This window comes from Neodiprion pinetum, chromosome 1 (genome assembly GCF_021155775.2).
Source record: "Neodiprion pinetum isolate iyNeoPine1 chromosome 1, iyNeoPine1.2, whole genome shotgun sequence".
In the NCBI taxonomy this organism is placed as follows: Eukaryota; Metazoa; Arthropoda; class Insecta; order Hymenoptera; family Diprionidae; genus Neodiprion; species Neodiprion pinetum.
This window is the reverse complement of record NC_060232.1, coordinates 15,851,366-15,876,223: the sequence shown is the minus strand read 5'-3', so window position 1 is coordinate 15,876,223 and position 24,858 is coordinate 15,851,366. Positions and strand designations below refer to the sequence as shown.

The 24,858-nt window shown below is 40.2% G+C and overlaps 1 protein-coding gene across 1 annotated transcript in view; it reads right to left on the bottom strand.

The window, feature by feature from the left end:
- LOC124220168 (arylsulfatase B) overlaps positions 1-24,858 on the bottom strand; it is a 557,318-nt gene that overhangs the window by 255,413 nt on the left and 277,047 nt on the right. The window contains exon 6 of the mRNA XM_046628671.2: positions 18,414-18,680. Within this exon, the coding sequence (XP_046484627.1) occupies positions 18,414-18,680 (267 nt within the window). The remainder of the gene's footprint in view (positions 1-18,413; positions 18,681-24,858) is intronic.

The following is a 24,858-nucleotide window of genomic DNA, read 5'->3' as shown; positions in this document are numbered from 1 at the left end:
TTTGAGGCGGCGTAGCGCAATGTTCTAATCGACACGCCCGGGCCAATAATAGATTCATGGGAAAAGATTTTGATCCTAGTAACGTGGAATCGTATCTCACGTATTTTGACGTGAATAACCTGTACGGTTCAGCTATGAGCGTGCATTTACCAATCGGTTCGTTCGAGTGGGAGTATCAGCACATCGATGTAACGAACCATCCGGACGATTCGCCGATCGGTTACTTTCTGGAGGTAGATTTGGCCTATTCTGTGGAACTCCACGAGGATCACAAAGACTTACCTCTTCGTCCCGAACATTTTACTCCTCCAGGGTAGTAAAAATGCCAAACTCGCGACCACCCTTCACCCCAAAAAAAAGTATATATTGCATTATAGAAATCTAAAACAGTGTTTGAGTTTAGGATTAAAAGTAGCGAAAGTGCACAGAATTTTGAAGTTTGCACAATCTCCATGGCTCGAGCCTTACATCACGCTCAATACAGACATGCGTAAGCGATCTAGGAATGAATTTGAGAAAAACTTTTACAAACTCATGAATAACGCTGTGTTCGGCAAAACTATGGAGAATGCGCGAAATCATAAAGATGTCAAATTGGTCTCAAAATGGAAGGGAAGAGGTGGTGCGAGAACGCTTATTGCCCGAGCAAACTTTCACAGCTGCACCGTATTTGGCACTGATATGGTTATCATTGAAATGAATCGTGTCAAAGTTCACTTCGCCAAACCTATTTACGTCGGCGCATCAATTCTAGATCTGTCAAAAATCTTTCTCCACGATTTCCCCTATAATTATATTAAAACCAACTTTTCGAATAAACAAGCTAAATTGATGTATACCGACACAGACAGCCTTATTTATCAATTCAATGTGCCTAATATCTACGATATCATCAAACGTGATGTAGATACAATGTCTGATACCTCTGACTATCCGCCCAACAATGTGAATGGTATTCCCTTAAGAACAAAAAACAACTAGGGCTAATGAAGGATGAAAATAATGGTAAAATTATGACAGAGTTTGTGGGGCTGCGAGCAAAGCTGTACACATTTACTACGATGGGTGAGGATGGGGAAAAATGTGACAGTGGCGTAAAAGTGAGTAAGCGCGCCAAGGGTGTGAAAAATTCATCGATAAATAGCATCACGTTTGATAATTATAAGCGCTGTCTGACGGCTTACCAAGAGTTGACTCTTCCACAGTGTTCAATACGCAGCAAAAAACACGAAGTATGCACGATTGTACAAAAAAATTGGCTCCGAGTTGGCAGGATGACAAGCGGCAATTGATACCTGGACAGACCGACACCGTACCTTGGGGGTTTGTCCCAGCCCCCCAATAGCTATAGGATAAACTGTAGACGTAGAATTGATGTAAATATTTGATGTTTGACGCCTCGAACGATCCACCATCGGGCGGAAACGTTTCACGATCAATGCGATATTTAATGGATTTGAAGTTTCAAAATGCGAATTCATATACTTAACAATTATTTATTCATTTGTTAATAATATATCAAGCAATTATTCAAATTTATTTGTTTACCACGAGTAAAGTTTTCAGAAAACAAAAAAAAGTTTCCAGAAAATTGTTACGGGGTAGATTGCGTAGGCTCCGATGAGCGGTGATCGGAGCTTACTCCACGCCCAGCCAAGGTGTTATTTGGCTATTGTAGGGTCCGTTCACGTCGACTATGCACTCGCGTGCTACTACTCTCAATGCAGGAAATGAATGGAATAGAAAGGAATCGATATTAAGGGAAGGTAAATGATTAAAAGTATATGATTGTTTATTAGTAGTCAATGCAATGGAGTCGGTCGAGATGAAAAGGTATGATCTTGGTTTAGAGGGATAGGTGTCTTGCTTAAGCGCTAGGATGGATCTGCCTGGTTTAGCGGGACGTAGCAGGCAAGCTAGCCGCGAGTTACAGGAGAACCTGCTGACTCGCGAACGATAAGAGTAGACTACAGAGCGTGACGTAACTGAGAGCGTGAAAAAGAAATATGAAGTCTGGAGGACGTAACAAAATGAAAAAAAGTTTTCAGAAAATGAGAAAAAGTTTTCAGAAAATGGAAAGAAGTTTTCCGGAAAATAAAATGTGTAATAATCGTATGGCAAAATTGCATATTATTATTATTATTATTATTATTATTATTTTTATTATTATTATTATTATTATTATTTTCGTAGTACAGAGTGTGGCACATGTGCGTACAAAGGAGATAAAATGTTGAAATATTTGTATATTCAAAATCTTTTATTGAAATTCGGAAAATACATACATATTATGTTACATGTCTGTTTTATTCATCCAACTATTGTGCGAACTATCAAAACCCAACCACTTCACATAGAACAGATTCCCCCGTTTGCGTAATACTTTCTCCACATGGTAGCCGTCGGGATATTTCACTTTGGCAAGCTCTTTTTCGTAGAAGCCCCCCTCGATGGGATGATCTTGATAATCGGTAAGTTTGTAGGTGGGTGGATTGGTATTTTTCACCTCACTCACGGTGAATATTTCTGTCGTCCAATTGGGTGCATAGCCTTTTTCGAATACATTCTTGTACTTGCTGATTCGGACTCGATCGCCTACACTAAATTTCCGCGCTCGATCACTTCGATTGATTTGCCGAGGCTTGTACACGCTACGATACAGCTGTTTTTCATTCTCCGTGCCAACATGCCGCAAGTTTTATTCGAATCGTGCAATGCTTGGTGCTATTGTAGGACTTCATTAAATCAACCCAAAATATTAATCCACTTGTGAAATCCTGGGAGAGTAAACCGCATCCACATTTTATTTTTTCAATGTTCGACTAAAAACATTCGCATATCGACGCCTTTGAGTTGCTGAGTGTCAAATACATGTTGATATTGTGCTGCATCATGAGGGCTTTCAATTTGCTGTTGAGAAATTCTTTGCATTGATCAACGTATAGATGTGCGGGTATACGGCTCTGGGTCAGTACAGATTTCATAGCAGCAGCCGCATCTTTCCCAATCTTGGACTTTATCGGCACCGCCCACGCGTACTTGGAAAATGTATCGATGATTGTTAGTAGGTATTTGTATCCCTTGTTGCACAAGCTGTATGCGGTCATTTCGACGAGATCAGCTTGCCAGGTCTCATCCAGTACGCGTATATCTACGCGGATAGTTGCGTCGAGCCTGTCTGTGAAGTTCGGCGGCTATGACAGTCTTCATTGTTCGCAACTCTTCACCTATCAATTTTTCGAATTGACGTCCAACCACTCTGGTTCCTCAATCGATACTAATTCCCTGCCGGTCTGTCCCAACGTTGGTGTTGCCTGCTCCCCAATATGTTTAATGCGACTCAACGTATTTTCAATGATTTTGTTATTGAAGCGTAGCTGTTTCGACTCCTCGTTGTAATTATGCGCGAAACTCTCAAAATTTGATTGAAAAGTATCCACAATATCCGCAGCCATAGACTGTAAAGCAGTATTGAGAACTTTTAGGGAAACGGCATCGACGGAGTGCTGCGGATCAGCTATGTTACACAATCGTTTACCGTCCAAATCATACTGATTGTCGTTGGTGGTTTTGAATCCAACACCCGGAGGCCATCGAATAAATCTTTTACCCCCACCACGCTCCGAGTGTCGCCCGAATATGTCTATGCTCATCACTGGACGGTCACTGAACAAATGATGATTTTACGTTTACACGTCGCTAATAAACGGTTCCAGCCTCGCGCAACTCCTCAATAATGAAGACTATTTCGTTGGAATGGCTGGTATTGCCTGCAGCCTGTGACGCAATAAGCAGCCGGAGACGATCTACAATTTCATTTAGATCATCCCAGCAGACGTAATCAACATCCTGCCCCTCCTTTCGCGCAATCTTATAGTCGGGTAAGCCTTTACCTGATTTTTTCGGCGAGCCAACGTGTTGTGCAATGAAATTTCTATACTTTGCGCTTTTTGAATTATCTCGAAGGCTTCCATCGACTCGGTAACGATTTCGATGCGCATTTGTCGTCGTTACAATTTTTATATAATTATTCCTATCCACATCATTTACAATCAATGCATCGGGTGATTTTTTAAACAGTCATTCAAGTAATCCAGGTGTTCTCTCATGACTTTTATCCCCCACATTGACCAGATTATCAGTGAAATTGTTCGGCGTATCACCAATCATCATACCGTTTGTCAACTTTCGAACACCGTATGTGGTATCCAAATCCCTCTTTTTACTTGAGCTAAACATTTTCAAATATTGCGCCGCCGTGGAATCCGTTGTTTTCTTCACCGGCGTACTTGTAGTAGAAATTTCACCAAACTTCAGTGTTTTATCATTTGCATCCATGAAATTCCCTTCATCCATATCCTCATCCTCCTCATCATCATCATCATCATCATCATCCCCGGTACTCTCGTCATCTTTTTCTTCTTCTTTTTTCATTGTCACATCCGGTAGTTCCGTTTTAATTTTCCGTTTAATATGCTGCTGCTGCTTTCTTGAGGTATCAACCAATTCTTGCAACGGTGTTACTAAAGGCTTGAATACCTCTCCCATAACCTGTTCGGTCGTGTCCTTGTCCAACTTGAGCATCTTATGCTTCCGCCGTATGACATCGAATGCTTTTGATATTTCACTCAATGTATCGCTATGCTTACGAATCTTGGCACTCTCCATGTTGCCGGCTCGATTGTTGCAACGAAACTGTGCAAGTTTATGTTAGTTTATGCTTATAAAGCAGTCACACCCCTTCCTATGTCGCCCCCCATTGATTCCGCTATCCTTGTCAATTACGGTAAAACTGTAATTGTCATCATTCCAGCATGCCGAGCACAAGTCTTTAAATTGCTGATACGTCATGTCCGCGTTCACATGATCGTTGTAGATATGTTTCAGATTCATATCATCCTGCCGAAATAGCACCATCAAGTTTGCATTGGCACGCACTAGGTGTTTTGGAATGCGCGCATACGTTTGACTTAGATAAAAGCTATCGATATCGCGATGCCTGCCCATGCTGAAGTATGCTCCAATATTATCCTGCTTTTCACAGGCCACATCGTCGAAAATCATAACAGAGTTGGGGCGAGCATCTTCCGGTCTTACAACCTCATCATTCTCGCGAAACGGGAAGTAACTCACTTCCTGCACGGGTTCTAGTGACTTTTGCAAAAATTGATACTTCGGCTGGATGAGAGATTTCGAATCGACGTAGACATTTTCGAATCGCAATCCATTGCCGTGAGTGATGAGTGCGAGGAGAGCGTTAGTTTTACCGCAATTGGATGGCCGGCAAAAAATTGCTCTCACGGTATTTGGCAGCAATTTTTCATGTCATTTTTTTATCTTCCTCTTACCACGTCGAACCATTTTATCGAAATTTGCGATAGGTAGTTTATCGGGCTGATCTTGAAATCTCATGATCTTTCGTTAGCATGACAACGAAAACTGAGATGACGGTATATAAATTCCGCCTTTTATAGAAGTCATGTCAGTTGTTGCCTGACTATGAGGATGTGAACACGGAAAAAACGCGGTGGTGGTTTGTTAAATAAAATCATTAATCATCTCCCAGTTGAATTGCATGTGCCAGGGTATCAGTACTGCGGACCTGAAACGAAATTGGCCAAGAGGTTGGCTCGTGGAGATTTGGGGATCAATCCGCTGGATGCCGCGTGTAAAGACCACGACATTGCATACGCAAAGAATCGCGATACCGCAGCGAGAAATCTTGCCGACAAAGCGCTCGCTGAGAAGGCGTGGAATCGCGTCTTGGCCAAGGACGCTAGTGTGGGTGAAAAGGCTGTAGCCTGGGGAGCCACCAACACCATGAAAGCTGAATCTAAACTCGGAATGGGCTTAGCTGCAAAGCGGTCGAAACATGGAGTGGCTGCGAAGAAAAAATCTGGAACTGACGGGAAGAGTAAACAGCGGAAGAGAACTGTGAATCTTGAATCCATCATCACAGCAGCAAAGGTCGCCATGCGACCGGGTTATAAAGCTGTCGAGTCGGCTTTGGCGGGTGCTCGTGCGGCTGCGCGTGGGACTGGGAAGGATATTCGTATGCCTCGCGTTATACCTGTGCCTGATAAAATTGGCAGCATCCTGCCGTTTCTCATTCCAATTCTGGCCGGTCTAAGCGCTACTGGGGCTCTTGCGGGTGGTGCTGCGGGTATGGCTCCGGCTGTCGACGAAGCTAGTGTCAACACACATCAGTTGAAAGAGGCCAAACGGCACAATGCAACAATGGAGGCAATTGCTTTGAGCAAGGGATTATACCTGCGACCCTACCGCAGCGGAATTGGCCTGTACTTTCGTCCGGCAAAAAACTAGTAAAGCTGCCACACTGAGCTCTCACCAACATTGATTTACGCAACTATGCTGAAAATATTAAAATTTCGCATTTTCGAGATGTTTTCATGCGGAATGATCTGCCGAAATCAGGACCAAAAATGCGAGAATTTGCAATTATTAATCTTGACGATAAAAACGGTCCGGGGACACATTGGGCTGCGTACAAGAAAAATGGTGACCATGTTCTGTATTTCGATAGTTTCGAAGATTTGAAATCGTCTAAGGACTTGATTAGGTATCTCGGTGTTGGTAGCGTTGAATACAATCATAAGAGGTATCAAGAATATGATACTGTCATTTGCGGCCACTTGTGTCTCAAATTTCTCAGTGAACAGCTATAAAAAGACAGGTTTTACATGAGCAAGCATTAGTCATGCCAGAATCGTTGACGTTAACACTGTCAGGCACATCCTCCGTGATGGAGGCTCAATTTTTCCCCTCAATCGAGTTATAACCAGAGAAGAAATATGTTCTCGGACTCGTCGAGTTCCTGACATTCAATTCAATATCCAATATTCATGAGAGGTGTAATAAATTCTACCTGAAACGAGCGGACAACAGCGGAGAAAGCATCGCGATACCCACGGGAAGCTATGAAATTCAGGATATTGAAAATTTTCTGCATAAGGAGCTACCCTCCGACATCACCCTTAGTCTGACAGCTAACAACAACGAGCTGAACAGTGAAGTCACATGCAATCATGTGGTAGACTTTAGGCCCAAAGATTCCATCGGCCGACTATTGTGATTTAAGGCGGTTGAGCTATCACGAAACGTTACTCATAAATCTGAATTACCCGTAGCCATACTGAAGGTTAATACTTTACGCGTTGAGTGTGGCATAACCACATGGGCGTACATAAACGAGCATCGAGCCCGACAGTCGATACATCATTTACAGCTGAGAATAGTCGATCAAGACGACGAGCTGATTGATTTTCGCGGCGAAACGATTACTGTACGTTTACACGTGAAATCACTCAAATAATGGGAATCGTGTTTGAGACGAGAAAGTTGGGCAAAAGTTATAAAACTTAAACGTCATGGCCAAATATCATCAGTCGCCCGACATCTCTGACAACGTTTACACCGCCTACGAGACTGACACCTCTGAACGTTCGGTTTTTCCAGAGCCTGGGTCTTTGATTACGTGGAAATTTTGGAAAATAAGAATTCGTGTTCTCTGCATCCTGTGTGTGTGTTACCATGGAAGAAATAATAAGAATACAGAAACCTGTGGTATTCGACGAATCGATCGCGCACTCTGAGATTCATGCTCATCAGCCGTTTGCATCGTCCACCTTCCAGAACAACGATGAAATCCATATTGTTGTTCCACATCAAGACTTGTGTCCACTGCCTATTGAAAGCTCTCTACACATTCATGGAAAAATCACAAAGGATAATGGTGTGGCTGCGGTGACGGTTGCGAAATTGATCAATATGGCTGTTTGTCATTTGTTTGAGGAAGTTCACTACGAGTTAAACGGTGAAGAGATTGATCGGAATAAAAATGTTGGCATCACCAGCACTATGAAGGGTTACGTATCTTTGACTCCAGGCCAGCAATATAGTCTGGATAATACCGGGCGGTTGAGTGGGGATAAGGAACTGACCGATGCCGCCGGAAATTTCGATGTTGTTTTACCGTTAAATTATGTGCTAGGCTTCGCCGAAGATTATCGTCGAGTCATCGTCAACGCTCAACACGAGTTAATTCTCACACGTTCCAACACTGATTTGAATGCCGTGATTCAGACTTCGGCGACGGAAAACTTTAAAATCACCCTGAATAAAATCGAGTGGTTGTTGCCCTACATCAAACTGGCAGATAAACCGAAAATCCAGCTACTCAACTCCATCGCCAAGGATCCGGCCGTATCCATGAGTTTTCGTTCTTGGGAAACGTACGTGTATCCGATGCTCCCATCAACAACGCGGCATATATGGTCAGTCAAGACATCCACGCAGCTTGAGAAGCCGAGATATGTCGTTCTAGGATTTCAAACTGCAAGGAGAAACGAGCCGCTGAAAAATGCTGGCGTATTTGATCATTGTCGGATCAGAGATGTAAAACTCTTCCTCAACTCACAGTGCTATCCCTACGGAAATGTGAATCTTGATACATACAATAATCAATACGCCATTCTCCATAATATGTATGTTTGGTTTCAAATGAGCTACTATAACAAAGAAGCTGAGCCTTTGCTATGGAGGCGTGAATTTATAAACCATGCTCCCCTTATCGTCATCGATTGCTCTAAGCAGAACGAAACATTGAAAACTGGACCTGTGGACATTCGATTGGAATTTGACTGTAGCATTACGTTTCCACTACACACTCCTGCCTACTACATGATCTTGCATGACCGCATTCTTGAATATAATCCGATCAGTGGTACTGTAAAAAAATTGGTATAAGTCAATTTTGGAATAATAATATGTTTAATTAATATGGATATTGAAAATAATATGTATAATTTTACTCGTTAAAATTTAGAATAAGATGATTCAGAATAGAATAAGAAAACTAAATGTACTTGATGTTAAATAAAAAAATTGTTAAAAGCATTCAAAACGCCGTTTTAAACATTCCTTCAGGGGTCATTTCCTGGAATTTTCTCAATAGATCTAGCGGGTTTTCACCCTATCCGATTTATGTGCGGCTTTCCGGCGCCAAACAAGTCTCGACAGGAATTATTTTGTGTGTTTGCGCGCGTGTGTGTGTGTGTGTGCGTGTGTCAAATCCTATGAAAACAGCCATCTAGCAGCAAAACCCGAAAATGTGCGACGGGGGGGGGGGGGGGGGGGGGACCGCCGCGAATTAGGAGGGGGGGCGGGGGGGCACCGCCGCGGATGGGGCGGGCGCTGCGAATTTGGGGGGGGATAGGGGTGGCTGCGCATTTGAGGGGGGAGGGGGGGGGTAGGGGGGCGCTGCGGATTGGGGGGGGAGGTCGGGGGGAGCGCCGCCATCTTCAATCAGAACTCTCATATATACACTACTCACACTTGAACATAAAAAATTTTGAGTTAAATTGTTATTTATCATGGCTCCGATATGGAAACATTTTGTTCAACTTACAAATGGATATGCGAAGTGCAAATATTGTGAAGTTCAGTATAATGTTAAAAAAACTACATCATCTTTGCGATATCACATGAAGAATAAGCATCCTGACAAAGACCAAGCAGCTATTTTAATCAACGAAGGTGATTCTGAGTCTCAGTACGTAAATTCACAATTTCTGTGTTTTTTTTTTTATTACTGTAAGTGGAATGTTTCTAATTTTTATAAGATAATAAGTATTTTTATTTTGATTCACCACTGCTATCAATAAATAACTTAAAATTCATGAATGTAATAGATCCGAAGATGAAATTGAATTGAATTCTACTGGAAATAAACGAAGAAGACTAACTACAGAAAATCCAGACCCTTGAACAGGTTCAAGCACTAAAAATAATCATGAGAAGCGGCGCAAATTACCTACTAGAAAATATTATACTCGCAACGTAAGTAATTTTGTTGAAGAATCAAGTTGATTGTCAAAATTCTATATATTTTGTCAATTTGCGATATTGATTTATGTATTTATAAATTATATCAAGTCCAATGATATTTTTTTCCTTGTTTTTCTTATAGAATCCCAAGTCTGAAGCTATTACTATTTCATTGGTCAAGATGATCGTTATGGATATGCTTCCATTATCGTTTGCCGAAGGACCTGGAATCGAGCAATTTCTAAGGACTGTTTGTCCTGAGTATACTAAAACAAGCGTACCAGTTATCAGGAATCGTCTGCAAGGCATTCATGACGTTGTTCGGAACAAATTGATTTCGACTCTGAACAATTTTCCAAATATTTCGATTACAACCGATGGTTGGTCTTCACGTGCCAATGATTCATTTGTCACAATCACTGCACACGCGATTGATGACCAATGGAACCTCCGTTCATTTACGCTGGATACATTAGAAATGTCTGAAAGTCACACTGCGAAAAATACTTACAATCATTTGAAAGAAGGACTGTCGAGTTGGAATGTATATGAAAAAGTTATAGCTGTTGTCCACGATTATGCACCTTATATGGTTGCTGCCATATGAGATTATTGGAGCAACGATACTGAAATAGATGTGAGCGTTCGCTGTTTCTGTCATTCCCTACAATGTGTCGTTGAAAGGGCTTTAAAAGATAAAGTTTTATCTGATTGTTTACGAAAAATTTCTGCTCTAGTTGGGCATTTTAAGCACTCAAATGAAGCGAGTACAGCTCTAACTTATGCTCAAAAAAATTACGTTTGCCGAATCATCGTTTAATAAGTCACTGCCCTACTCGCTGGAATTCAGCTTTCGCAATGATTGGACGTGTTATAGAACAACGTGATGCAATAACATCTGTTTTGTTAGATAAAGAAGTGACAACTGCTGAATCAATGAAAAAATTGCTCTTGAGCAATGATGATTGGGATTATATAGCTGATGTTAAAAAGATCTTAGAACCTTTCGATGTTGCTACAAGAATAATGTCTTCAGAATCACAATCAACAATTGCGATGGTGCGACCAACCGCTCATTCAATGGTTAAAAAATTTTTACAGCCGAAAGATGATGACAGCGAAGGGATACACTTGTTGAAGGATATATTGGAAGACGAGTTAAGAACTAGGTTCTTAAAAACTACAAGTGTTGCTGCATGTGGGCTTGCATGCTACTTAGATCCAAGGTATTTATTTCATTCACATTTAATTCGAAATCAATGAGAAGTCTTACACCCTTACGTGCGTGCAAAGTCGATCTTGTTTCAACAAATTTTATTTTATAATATTTTCACTATATTAATTAACTATAGTCAATTGTACTTTATATTTCAGGTATAAAGACTTACGTGATGAATCTCAACCCTATCGACAAAAAGTTATGCCTTATTAGAAATAATATCAGTTGAGAATACGCATCATGAATTTCAAACTTCGGCCAAAGATCAAAGAGAAAAAGACTTGGAGTACCTCTTCGATCCTGAACGAGGTTTATCAGGGGACCTTGAGCGAACACTAAGTTTTGAAAATAAGACTGCTATTGAAAAAGAAACCGGCAAGTATGACAGAGAGTTAACTATCCCAAAGGGAGTTAATCCTCTGCTGTGGTGGAACTCTAAGCGTCATAAGTACCCAATTTTAGCTACGTATGCAAGAAGATATTTGGGCATCCCATCCTCGAGTACACCATCCGAACGAGTATTTTCAACAGCAGGAAATGTTATTTCCACTAAAAGGAGTTGTTTATTACCAGATAACGCTAATTTATTGATATTTTTATATCAAAATCGTGAAATGATAGAAGAAACTGATTAAAAAATGTTGATAGACAATCAGTCATGTTAATTTAATATTATTTCAAATTGTTTATATTAGACATTAAGTAATAAATTGATCTTAAATGAGCACCGTTCAATTTTATTGAATTTAGAATTGAATTTCACCATCGCGCCACAATTGTAATTATATATACATATACCATATGGACAGCTATGTTCATACGTAAAAAAAAAAAAAGTTACGTTAAATCCACTCAGCGTGACTACAAAGCCCTTAAATTCGCGCGGCGTGGATTTAAGGGCCTTATATTCCCGCTGCGTGGATTTAATGCGGCTTTTTTACGTGTGAATAGTCACTCCTATATCATATATACATGTATCTTTGAAAATTAATTTAACTTTTAGCCGGTCAAAAATTAGCTGATTAGCTTATTAGCTTAGCTAATTTGAGTTAACCGGCTAAGCTGATGGTTAGCTAATTAGTTAACCTGGTTAACTTTTTTAATATACTTATAATAATTATATATTTACTAAATATCATATTATTATATTCTCAAAACATTTTGAAACTTGGTTGCATCTTGTTTTTTCCCCAACGTTGGTTCAAAAAGTTTACTATTGATTGATTCATGGAGTAGCCACTGCCCTGCACATATAGACTGGAGATAAGGAGGCCGAATCCAATGCTGGCAAAATGGACTGTGAAAGTGACGAACGATCCGCGGATTTTACCCGCCTGGCGGCGGTACCAAAACCGATCCTCACGTATGTATCTTATTCGTAACCAGGCGCTGGTATCGCTTGCGGATACATCCAGAATTACAAGATCTTTCATCACTTTCACGATTCACTTTTCGACGATTCCGCCATATGCGTTCGGCCTTCTTACGTCTAGTCTCCATGGCCCTGCAGCTGTCCGTGAGGCAACGCCTTCGAATAGAGACGTTGAGTCGAAAATTATTCCTAAAGGAACAACCGGAAAAATTCAACCCATTGACGTTTATGGTTATAGGGTGTGGAAAAATTTCGTCGGACATTTCATCAGAATCAATAATATCTAGGCTAGGGGGTCTAATGTAGTAAGGCTCCAGCTAAGCATCTCTAAACGCCAGGTTCGATTTCTGACTCCGTCGTTAATTTTTCGAAATCACCAAATTTTTGAATTCACATTCTTTCATAGCAATATAAAATTGGAAATTCGATAAAAGTTCATGCAAATACACGTATGTATAGTCGAAGCTTCTTCATAGGCGAAGTTGCCTCGTAGTTTTGAATTGAACCTTTTTTATTAGTATGAAGGATAGAGGTTGAGGTTTCTTGAATAAAAAAACTCTCGCGTTTCAGCCATCGAATTATGAATGTTTATTGGCTCTTGTGGGAAAAGCCTTGCGGCATAAAAACCCACGAAGTATGAACGTGTATTTGTAAACGTATAAAAGCATGTGTCGATTGTGTATATGAATGGGTATATGCCGGTTACAGCCCGTTTTGCTCATGCCACCGCGATCTCGAGTGCGTTTCGTATTGCGATTTTTGTTTTATTCGATTCGATCGAATTTCGTATGATTTGCATTTGCCTTACTCCGAGGAGCGAACGTGTATGAGAGTATGATTGGTGTTGGTAGTACACCAAGAGCGCTCGGGCTCGTTGTATGATGGAAGGGTGCAAGACCCTTGGTATGCGTGTATGGGCACTCGGTCCCGTGTAGAATGAGAGACACTCGGGCCGTACTCATCTACCTTACTCCGTAGAGCGAACGTATACGAGAGTATATTTGGGCCTCTCGTCTTTTGGTCGTGGTACGAGAGAACGCACGGCGTCACTCACGATCGTCACTAGACGGACGACTTAACTCGACTGTTTTAAAAAATGCGTGATGCGCGCTCGCCTCCTCATCTACGCGAGATTTGGCATCCCTGCGGAGACGAATCGATCGAGCGCGGCTTGCACGGAGATCGCAATGACACGGGTACAAAACGACGCTCAGGCACTGAACACGTATTTTTTCGTTACACTACCTTTGAATTGTAATATATATGAAAAAGAATATGACCAGTGTCCGTCATCTTCTTCGTAAGATTTCTCTTGCAATTTTCGCGAAAACGCCATAGTAGTACGCCTTGCTACTTGCACATTATGTCGTTCTAATGGAGTACGAAAAGTGTGCAAAGTTTGAAGAAAATCCGTGATCCGAACGTCGTGGCCTTCCCTTGTAAACCATTTTCAACTACGTGCAGTTGGATCCGAATAACTAACAAGGGAAGTCTTTTCGCTGACATCCTTCGATTTTGATGAAATTTATAAATGTTATTCTACTTCAAAATCTAAGAGCCGCGTATTTTTTTTATCGGCAGAAAAACGTTTCTAGGGGGTGAAATTATCCTTTGAAGTTAAGACCTTCGAGGGATACTCTTCAGATTTCACCTATTTTCACTTGAGATAATCGAATGCACTCAAATGGATAATTACCTTAATGATAAACGATAAAAAATCCAACTGGTTTCATATCGGGGGGTTGCATAAGAAAAAAGTTATGGGGGTTGAAATTCATAAAATCGTTATAACAAAAAAATTATTGCACCTATCTCGATGGATTCAATTGCACTTTGAAGAGCGAAAAAAAAAAATAATAAATATGGGTTTTTGCGTTTTTCTCGCAAATCAGGTCGAGTGGGTGAACTATTCCTATGTATATTTACATGTTATCTCAATCAAACGGCAGTAATTCTTTTTTTTCTTATTTCTTATTTTAGTGATACGTTTTTTCCCAAAATTCGGATCAAGATCAGATCGGAGTGGCTCCCAAACTCGAAATGCATTTCGGAAGAACTTTAGCAGTCGAAGGAGAGAAGCAAGTACAATGTGTTGTACAATCAGTCTCTTCTGCGAGCCACAGTTACACTATTCAGCCGACTATATCAGCCGACGGCAAGCTGCTATGTCCTCTATTTTTGGTTTTAAAAGAAACAACTGGCAAGATTGGTTCAATAGTGGAGAAAACGCTTTTCAGACCAGATAATGTAAACAGAGACGTATCCAAGTCTGGGAAGCTTACTTCAGATATAAATTATACCCACTGTTTTTGTATGGACATTTTTTCGAATGAAAAAATAACAAGTTTTTCTATTCTCAGATCATTTTAAAATTTGGTTGCAGCATGTATTTTTCCCGAAAGTTCGTTCAAAATCTTTATAACTGATTGATTCTTGGACTGGACACTGTCCCCAAGCTGTACTTGATCTGAAACCTTCAAATAGCGATGTCAAAGTAACGATTATACCTAAAAGAACTACCGGAAAAATCCAGCCCCTCGATGTTTTTGGATTCCGGGTATGGAAAAATATTGTTAGATATTTTTCTGATAATTGTCTTTTGATGAATTATGATATTGATTTGCATTTGAGAAACAATATCATAAAGCTTCAGTCACTTGTTCATAACCAACTGTCGTCACCACGTTATATCGATCTTTTCAAATCTTCTTGGTACAAAAGTGGTTACATAGAAGAAAAACCAGCGAATTTTAAGAATCTTCTACGCTTTGCATTTGGAGAATCCTGCAACTCACACTGTGAAGTTCCAAGATGTGAAAATGTTGCTATTGTTCGCTGTTCTTGGTGTAAAAAGTCGTTATGTTTCAAACACTTTTTCAATGACTATCATTACTACAGTACTTACAACGGCTAATAGAGCATATGATTGTATACTTACTTCTATTTATTGCTATAGTGATTATTTTATTAAACTGTTGAAATATTATCAATAAAAGATACAAGCATATTATACGCTCTGTTTTTTTTACTTGACTACGCAGTTTTTCTGTGCCTCATCCCAAAACTTTGTCTTATCTACCGAAACGAATATGTGTAAGCGCTTATCGTATGCTTATGTTATTTCATTGCCAAATATAAATCAGTCAGAATTATTGATGAGTCATATATAAATACTTTTTCAACGAAAGATCGATCTATAAATAAGTTGGCTCCTAGATAAAACCGTTCATTGAATGCTATATACGTGATGGGGTTGTGGTAAATTAAAAAAAAACATATTACTAGGAGAAGGAATGAAAAAAAAAGAATTACTGCCGTTTTATTGGGATTAAATGTAAACATACATAGGGGTAGTTTACCCCCTTAACTTGATTTGCGAGAAAAACGCAAAAACCCACATGTATAATCTTTTTTCGCTCTACAAAGTGCAATTGAAACCATCGAGATAGATGCAATAGTTTTTTTTGTTATGACGATTTTATGAATTTCAACCCCTATAACTTATTTCCTATGCAACCCCCCGATATGAAACCAGTTTCATTTTTCATCGTTTATCATTATGGTAATCATCCATTTGGGTGCATTCGATTATCTCAAGTGAAAATAGGTTAAACCTGAAAAGAACCCCTCGGAGGTCTCAATTTCAAAGGACAATTTCACCCCCTAGAAACGTTTTTCCGCCAATATAAAAAATACATGTCTCTTCGATTTTGATGTAGAATAACATATACAGGGTGTCCCTAAATTGCCTCCCACGGACTAGCCAGCATGATACCTCGTTAAAATCCAACCGAGAATTTCTTTTCCGGAAGCTCGTCCGACGCATAGTTTTTGAATTATAAGCGATAGCGCTAGGCCAATCAGAGTGCACCATTTCATCTAGATTTGCCGCCACGGAAATTGCTGTTTTGTTCGTCTGGGTGAATTATTATTATTCGTTTACAAATTAAATATCGGCACCTCCCCTCTCTCGCTACTGTACCCCTTATGCTTGAGAATGCGCTTCTGTTTACACACACAACTGTGCGCCCATGGATGTGCGGCCGGCAGCGTGTGCCGCGGCAACAATACCGAGGTCAGCGCCCGAAAAGGGGTACAGCAGCGAGAGAGGGGAGGTGCCGATATTTAATTCGTAAACGAATATTAATAATTCACCCAGTCGAACAAAACAGCAATTTCCGTGGCGGCAAATCTAGATGAAATGGTGCACTCTGATTGGCCTAGCGCTATCGCTTATAATTCAAAAACTATGCGTCGGACGAGCTTCCGGAAAAGAAATTCTCGGTTCGATTTTAATGAGGTACCATGCTGGCTAGTCCGTGGAAGGCAATTTAGGGACACCCTGTATAAATTTCATTAAAATCTAAGGATGTCAGCGGAAAGACTTTCCTTGTAAGCCCTAGTTCCAGCCTGGGTTTCGCTTTTCCCTATTTCATCCATTTCTTATCCCCTTTACCAAACTCACCTCTCCTAATCAATCAATTTCACCCCTTATCTGTTCTGATAAAGCATTTGAACAAACAATAAGCCCAATAAGCAGTGCAAGAGATAAGACAACTTAAGGAATTTTTACTATCAATACCGAACGTAGTAGCGTAGTGCGTAGCGTGCGAGACAACGAAACGGGAGGACCTGAGTTTAAATCCCCAGCCTGTCAAGAAGGACCTAAGTGGCAGCTCGCAAAAATTGTATGAAGGGTCACTCCGTTCAGACGCTGAATCGGTGGGTTGAGGTTTGAACTCGGTCCGGCTACACCAAGGTTTTCTGCAGTTTCTCTTGTCCCTTGTGCGAATGCGGGTGTTTCTAAAGAACTTCTTAAGACGACTGCAGCCGCATAATGATGGTCATTAATCTATCTCTTTCCTTGCCCCGCACAAGTCTACCGTAGACCTCTGGGGACATACTCTTACCGGTATGGCGGGAACTGGCAGTAAAAAATAAAATAAATAAAAAAATAGTCATAAACTAATTTCAGAATGAAATTGTGAAAAAATTCTGACATGGTAAAAATAAAATGATGTAACTGTTCGTCTTAGTACATAACTTTCAACCCTTTGTGCTCGAGGCCTTTTTTGTTTGCGCGAAACAGCAACTCGAGACGATTTCGGCCAAATTAGGTGAACATCTTACAGGTACCTTAACAAAATTTATAAACAAACAAGCGTATACAAATAATGAAATTTCACCAGTTTATTCATTTACATTTCGAAAACAACAAACTTTGATAAGTGCCGTAGCAGTGTCGCTCGATTCAAGACGTCAAATCACTCGGGCGCTGCAGCAGCGCCGCTCGAGTTCACACTTGAAATCGGCTGGGCACCGTATCAGCGCCGCTCGAGTGCAAAGGATTAACCCCATATTTCTCAAGGTCCGACAGATTTTCCCAAAACTGAATTACTGTACAAAAATTGAAACGAATTTATAAAAAAAATCACAACTTTTTCACACGACGAAATTAAAACAGAATCTTGCTCCTTGTTCGAAGTTCTGACGAGAAAAAATTCCCATTTTTATTTCTACAAAATTACGCGCAACTTCATGAAAGATGAAAATTGCGAAAATTTACCATGTTCAATATCATCTAGTAAACGCTAATAAAATTGTAGAAAATTTGGAACAAAATCATAACGAAACTGCTAACCTTCATCTTCCAATGCGACCTGGAACATTTATTAACGCCTCTTTTTGGGAGAGATATCGAATTTTTGTCCCGATCGATCGAAAATTCTAAAACTGACAGCGGACTTATGAACTGGTATTGTACGTTACATAGAACGAAAATTAGCGTACGTAGTGTAACACGATGCAGAAATTTGTTTTCCTGTATCACTACGTATTTCAGTTTTATTGGTACATCTGAAATTGTAATGGCACCGTAAGAAATAACTAGTTTTAATTTTTTCTTTTGTTATTTTGCTCGCATTTTGTATAATATCCGACCAATGTGCGTCGTCCAAAATAGTGAATCTTGCGTACCTTGAAGAAGCTTCCAATCACCAATTGTAATAGCTGAATTTCCATACTCGTCATCAATATTGTGGAGGATTTCTGTTCGTGGTGACGTGGACCCAGTTCTTAAAGCCGGCCACAGATTCATTCCGTCAATACTCAGCTTTAATGGATCGCCACCTGATGCTGCTACTAACGTCGGCAACCAATCCGTTATGTGGAAAAGCTGGTTTGAGACTCGCCCAGGACGTTCTAGCAATGAAGACCACAGAAGACCTACCCCTCGTACACCACCTGAAATCGTTGACAGTTGGATTCAGAACAAACGTAAGAGAGCACTTACAAACTGCACCCAACCGAAATGGTAAGAGTATAGAAATCCTTCATAAAAACGGTAAAGTACTGTTACGACCCGGCCGCTAATTACGGCATTACCCTCTCTGCATCGTAACTTACCGACGTGCCATTATCATAAGAGAGCTTCACATGCTCATACCATAGCTTTACGATCCATGTCAATCCATATACAGTATAACGTGGCGTTTTAGAACGGATCGTCACAAAGGTACGCGTCCGACGAAACTCCTGAAAAACGCATCCCTACGGGGTACTTCAAGCGAACTCGATACAAATTAGACGATAAACTACTAGTAACTAATTCTTTCTTTGCAGAGTCTGTATTTCGCGGTTTTGCCCAAACAAATAAGGTACCAGGATGACTAAGCTTTTGACCACTGAGGGCCAACATTAACTTTGATTATTACGCATTATTCTCTGTATGACCTCATCTACCGACTACCTGATGTGCAAGACGTGGTGTGCCTTACAAAGCACCTGGGCCCGTGTCTACCGGTTACCTAAACTTCTCTTACTACTCCAATTGCCAGCGTACAAAGAAGTATGAGGAGCATACAAAAGTTCTCTCCACAGCCGAGTGGCCATTTCTCTCGAAGAACCAGCCACTCGTTTTCCGGGATACCGTGGAGATGGCGTGCAGGGTCACGGAGGGAGTGTAATCACAACTTCCTGTCCCGTAAACTTTCTGGGTAGTCGCCGGACTGATTCTTTATTACTACCGTTTCAGTGGTTATTATCAAGGTCAAAAGTATCCAGAGGACTTGATGCAACATTCCTATCGGCGAGGAACTTGGTTATATCGTGGGCAGAACACGATGCCACTGGTGGAAGCAACTTTGAGGTGCGTTATGCCGTCGCTCTCCAGCCGGAAAGCTTGCGGCCAAGAGATATCTTGCGTATGTCTTCACCAGTGGATCTGTAACAATAGGCAACCAGCTAGTTGATAAGGTACTACAACAGCAATGCCGTACAAACAGGTGTCAACGAAAAAGTCACAGGACGAAAATCATGCAACATCTATCGATAGTATCAGTAAACGCATGAAGTACTCGTCACCGATAAACGCTGCGAACGCGGAGCGGGATGAGCCAATTGTAGTGGAGATCAAACGACTAATCATCTAGAAGAAAGATTACCTCACGACACTAGCGACATCATCGAGCCAAACTCCGACCTTCGTCTACTCTATACTCAACCCGCCAGGAGTCGGCACCGTTTCTTCCTGGCTCGTTACCTCTACAGATTTTCGTCAGCTTAATTCCAACTTTTTTTGTCCTTCGGGGTATCGTTTCCTAATTACTATCGTTTCTGTTATTTTATTTCTTGCGTCATTTCTTTTCCTTTTTCGCTCACCTTTTTTTTGTTACCTTCTTTGCTGACGTTAAGTTTATTTGGATTGAAATTTAGTGTCTTTGAGCCTGAGCACCGTTACGAAGTTGCTCAAATCATCTGTTTTCTTGTACCTCAATTATCCTTTTACTTGCATTGTGTGATGCTTAGTATCATTGTAAATCATGGTCCACAGCTCTAAAGTACTTTAAGTCTTTGTGGGACTGCATGATTTCCTTGATTAGTTGAATTTGTGTCATTGAGTGCTCTTGTATCTATCAAACAATTATTTGTCTCGTATATGGGAGTTTTTCGGACTTGCTTGTAACTTTCTCTGCTTGTTAGACTGCTTGTGTGATTTTTATCGTATTTTGAGGTATCTTTATTTTTTTTCATTTTCTGTACTATTTGTGTCAATTATATTTATTTCCCGTGCCGCTTATTCCATTTTATTTGCTATTGTGCATGAATTTGTATCGTGAATCGACTTCCTTGGAGTAGATCCGGGCGTTCATCAAGCCGTTCAATACTACCGATCTTTTGCTATTTTCTTGCTGGCGATCTTGTATTAATTATATGACTTGTTATATTATTCATATTTCTTTGCAATATAATATCTCCTTATCAATTTAAGTCTCGTTTATGATATTTGATTTTGTCGTAGTAAAGCTCTCAAAATTTCTGATAGTTTTGTCATCTCTCGTAAATTATGTTTAAGAATTTCTCAACGAGTAATCTCTTGAATTTTTGAGTATCGAAAATTATTAGATCGACTATGTATCGAAAATTCCCTTGTAAATTGGCCCCCGCAATTTACTTTATTTGATATTCTCTCGTCCAAGCTACAGATTTTTGTGACTTAACGATTGACTTCAATGTTTCCGGCAGTTGACATCTACCAAGAATTCTGTATAATTCTTTGTCACTACTATTCCAAGCTATTATCAATTCCAACAACTACCGGTTTTTAATAAAGGTTGTACTCTCTTGCTCGAAATCAATAGATCAATAATTACCGTAGCGTCGCTCTTGAAAAATTGGGTAAAATCATGTCGCCCAGTAACGTGTGATTTTCAGTAGATTTTCGTATTATTGTTGCGTTCTGGGGTAAAGGTCGCGAGAAATCTTTCATTTACTGCGTGATGTTTTATGTAAGCTCGATTTACAAATCTTGTGATATTTAGGTTCACGAACTTCGATGATCTGCTCGTATCGATTCTTCGTTTAGCCTGTCTCAATCTAGAATTATGTTGTTGTGGGTCATGCAAATAATCACTATGTACGATTAAAATCATTCTATGTACACAACATTTTAATTTAAATACACATTTATTAACAATAAGGTGTTCTTGTAATCGATATTTGAGGTTTGGCTTTACAATGGTGTTATTTACTTATTTGGTTGTATTAAAGTTCGGAGTTTCTGAATATGAGCAGTCTATGATTTAGAATAATTTGCACTGCTGGTAATTTCGAAGTGCTCCGAATTGTCTGAAGTCTTGATTGGTCCTGCCTTTGATTTGATTCTGTTTTCTCTTGCGTATAAAGTGATTCTTCATTGCATCTGTCTTGTTTGAAAAAGATCTTCAATAGTGGGAGTTTTATAAAAGACTCCTGATTAGTATTGAGTTACGTCAATACATGACAATAGGTTTTGAGGAGGCCAATCAGTGCAGTGCTAACAGGATACTTGGTTGCAAGAATGCATTTTCTAGTTCTGAAAATGACACTTTATGAACTATTCATCCTTTCTTTTGTCATGTTCATTGCGGGCAATCAGCGAGTTTTATGAACCTGAGTTCTGCGAATTTCCATTGTATACCATGCAGTCTATGTGTGAGTTGAAGTTAATGATATAGAGTTAAGAATAAAAATTAAATATATTTCACAGCATCACACAAATGTAAGCTCGGCTGCAAAATAACAGATGATATGTTATATGCAGATTGTCAGTGCTGGATCATTGCTCACAGAGATGGTAACTGTATCTGGATCTCGATATGGATTTTAAAGAAAAAAAATTTTAATGGTATGAGCATGTGACACTCTCCTATGGTAATTGCACGTCGGTAAGTTATGGTACACAGAGAGTATCACCGTAATTATCGGTTGGGACGTAAAATTATATCGTTTATACCGTCCTGCATCTAATTTTCTTTGCTAACTATCATCTTTTGGTAAAAGCTATGGTTTGACTTCATTTTCTCGAGAATTCCCACGAACTGCTACGGTTAGATTTATTAATTGCTGTTAACACATAGAATAAATCCTAGTCAGTTATTGCCAAGTCTTGTAGGCTTTACTTGACTGATTTAGAACCTGTAAATTCAATCAACAATATACTACTGATTGATCTGTTCATTACCACTAACTTAAGCTTACTATTTATGTATTTATCAATCGCTAGCTGCCTTTGATTATCGCTATTCTACCTGTTCGTCCGAGTCCCTAAGCCTAGTCAACCATACAATGGAATCTTTAATTATTATCGTATCGTATTATACCTAATTATGCCTCAAAATTGACACTGAAACGTCTTACGTCTCGTGCTCAACGAGTAGATTCTGCTGTTGTTCAAAAGTCAGGATAATTAGGGTATTGCGCCAAAATATCATCGGTAAGTCCGCAACTGAGGGTAACAGCAGCTTAACGTTGCAACAGTTACTATCTCAGTGTGCAATGGTCTCGCACCAACAATCTGCATACAACATTCCATCCGTTATCCCGCAAGCGAAATTACATTTGTGTACTGCTATGAAGTATATATAATTCTTACACCTGACTTGACATCTTCAATTTCAACTTGCACACAGGCCACATGGTTTACAATCGAGGTTCGCAGAACTTAGGTTCACAAGCTTCGCCGACTGAACGCAAGGAATGTAGAAAAAGAAAGGATGACCGGTTCACGAAGTGTCGTTTTCAAAATTTTAACCTGGCGGTATCGTCGTAGCGAACAGGTTAATGACAGCTCTTCGCCTGCTGGCGTGTCTCGTGTCACTATGCGCGACCGTTAATGTGTCGCCGTCACTGCCTACGTTACCTCGCCTGTGTCGATGCGTCGATGTACTAGTTTTTCTGTAATTGATGTCCGCCACCGGTTCAGGAAGCCGAACACTTTACAGTAGAATGTGGTATTGAAGAATCATTCCAAGATAAATGTCAAAGTGTTATCCTAATTAAAGCATGGTAATATCAAATGAGGAATCGTGGTAATAGTCAGAGTACGTAGAGTACCGATCAATCATTCAAATACCGTCTTGTACAGCACGTTATGCTGCCATTAGGTAACAGCAAAATCGCTCTGCAAGATTGGTATTGTTACAGTTACCTCATAGCAGTGTTGTGTCAATTCTGTTAAGTTCTCCCTCAGAAGAATTTCTTGCAAGTTTACAGTAATAATACGAGGGTAACATTGCAACACTGTATTCAAACTAATATTTAGAATGACCATGCATTGCAAAACCGAACGGGAAATTAGTGGCAATGTCAGCGAGGTAACCCAACAATAACAGCGCAGCAATTTCGAAGAAAGATAGCAATGAGTGTAAGGCTCTCGCCACGGACGGTTACGGTCATCAAGTTACAGAGGAAGAACCCATGTGGAGCTCTACCGGAAGGAAAACCGCGGCGAACGAGATTCCCCCGTGAAACACCTAGGCACCGCATCTAGAGAATATTACCATGCCAATGCAGAAGTATGAAACACCGGCTAATACGTCTGCCAACGAGCGTTCCGCGATGATGAACATCAACATTAACGATTTGAAAAATTTAAATGTTTCGTGATCCTAAAGGCAATAAGAATCGAGCGATCGCGAATAATCACGCCTATCTTCTAAAATTCCCGTACTTCACCAGAGTCTTAGTGAGCACAACACTTAGAGGTGTTACGGGGTGGATGATTGTGATTATCAACAAGTGGCTATCGATGACCGCATCCACATGCAGCCGTAATGTCATTACGGCCAATTTTACGCTCGTAACCTGTGGACTACGTGCACGTACAAAGGGTAAGGGAGATTAACGGGGAAATTTTATCGAGGAGTCGAATAATTGATTATATAATTGAATTATTGTGAATGACGGGAAAAGTACAACGAGAAGATGTAAAGGAAATATTGTAGAAGAAAAAGGGAAGAAGTGTATTTAGCCAAATGAGACATAACTTGAGAGTTGATATATTGCAACATAAGCAAAATTGGAGAGCTGCACGTAATTTCTCGTTATTGTGAGCTGTTTTGTCGCTAATATTTACCAAAATGAAATTGTTCGACTTTTTTTGAAGCCAGAAAGAGCGCTCTTGGGTATGTCAATCGAAAAAAACTGAGCTACACAGCTAAAACTTTTTGTGGACTCGGCTTATTTCTACTAAAGTCATAATTTTCACAGACTTGTGTGTTTTTAGTCACCGATGCTACTGTTTTCAGACTTGGACATTTGCACGCCGCAGATACATGCTCACACTTCTATGCGAACTTATACAAGGGCTTATTCCTGTCGAAACCGCTCCTCAAAATAAACTTGGGAACCGATTCCGAAGCTGTGTAACCTTCAATTGCCTGAAATACAATTTTCTATTCTCAAACCAAGTGTTTTTCAGACGTGGCTGTCCACTAGACTTGGAAACACTCTCTAATGATTTCAGACGCGGACACCCCAAGTGCTAATATTGCATAAAATGAGTGATTGTCGGAAACTGTAACTCTCTAATCTCAATCACTTTGAGTGGCTTCGAACTGGTGTTTTGAATCGATTAAACAGGTAAGCAATAAGTGATTGGTCA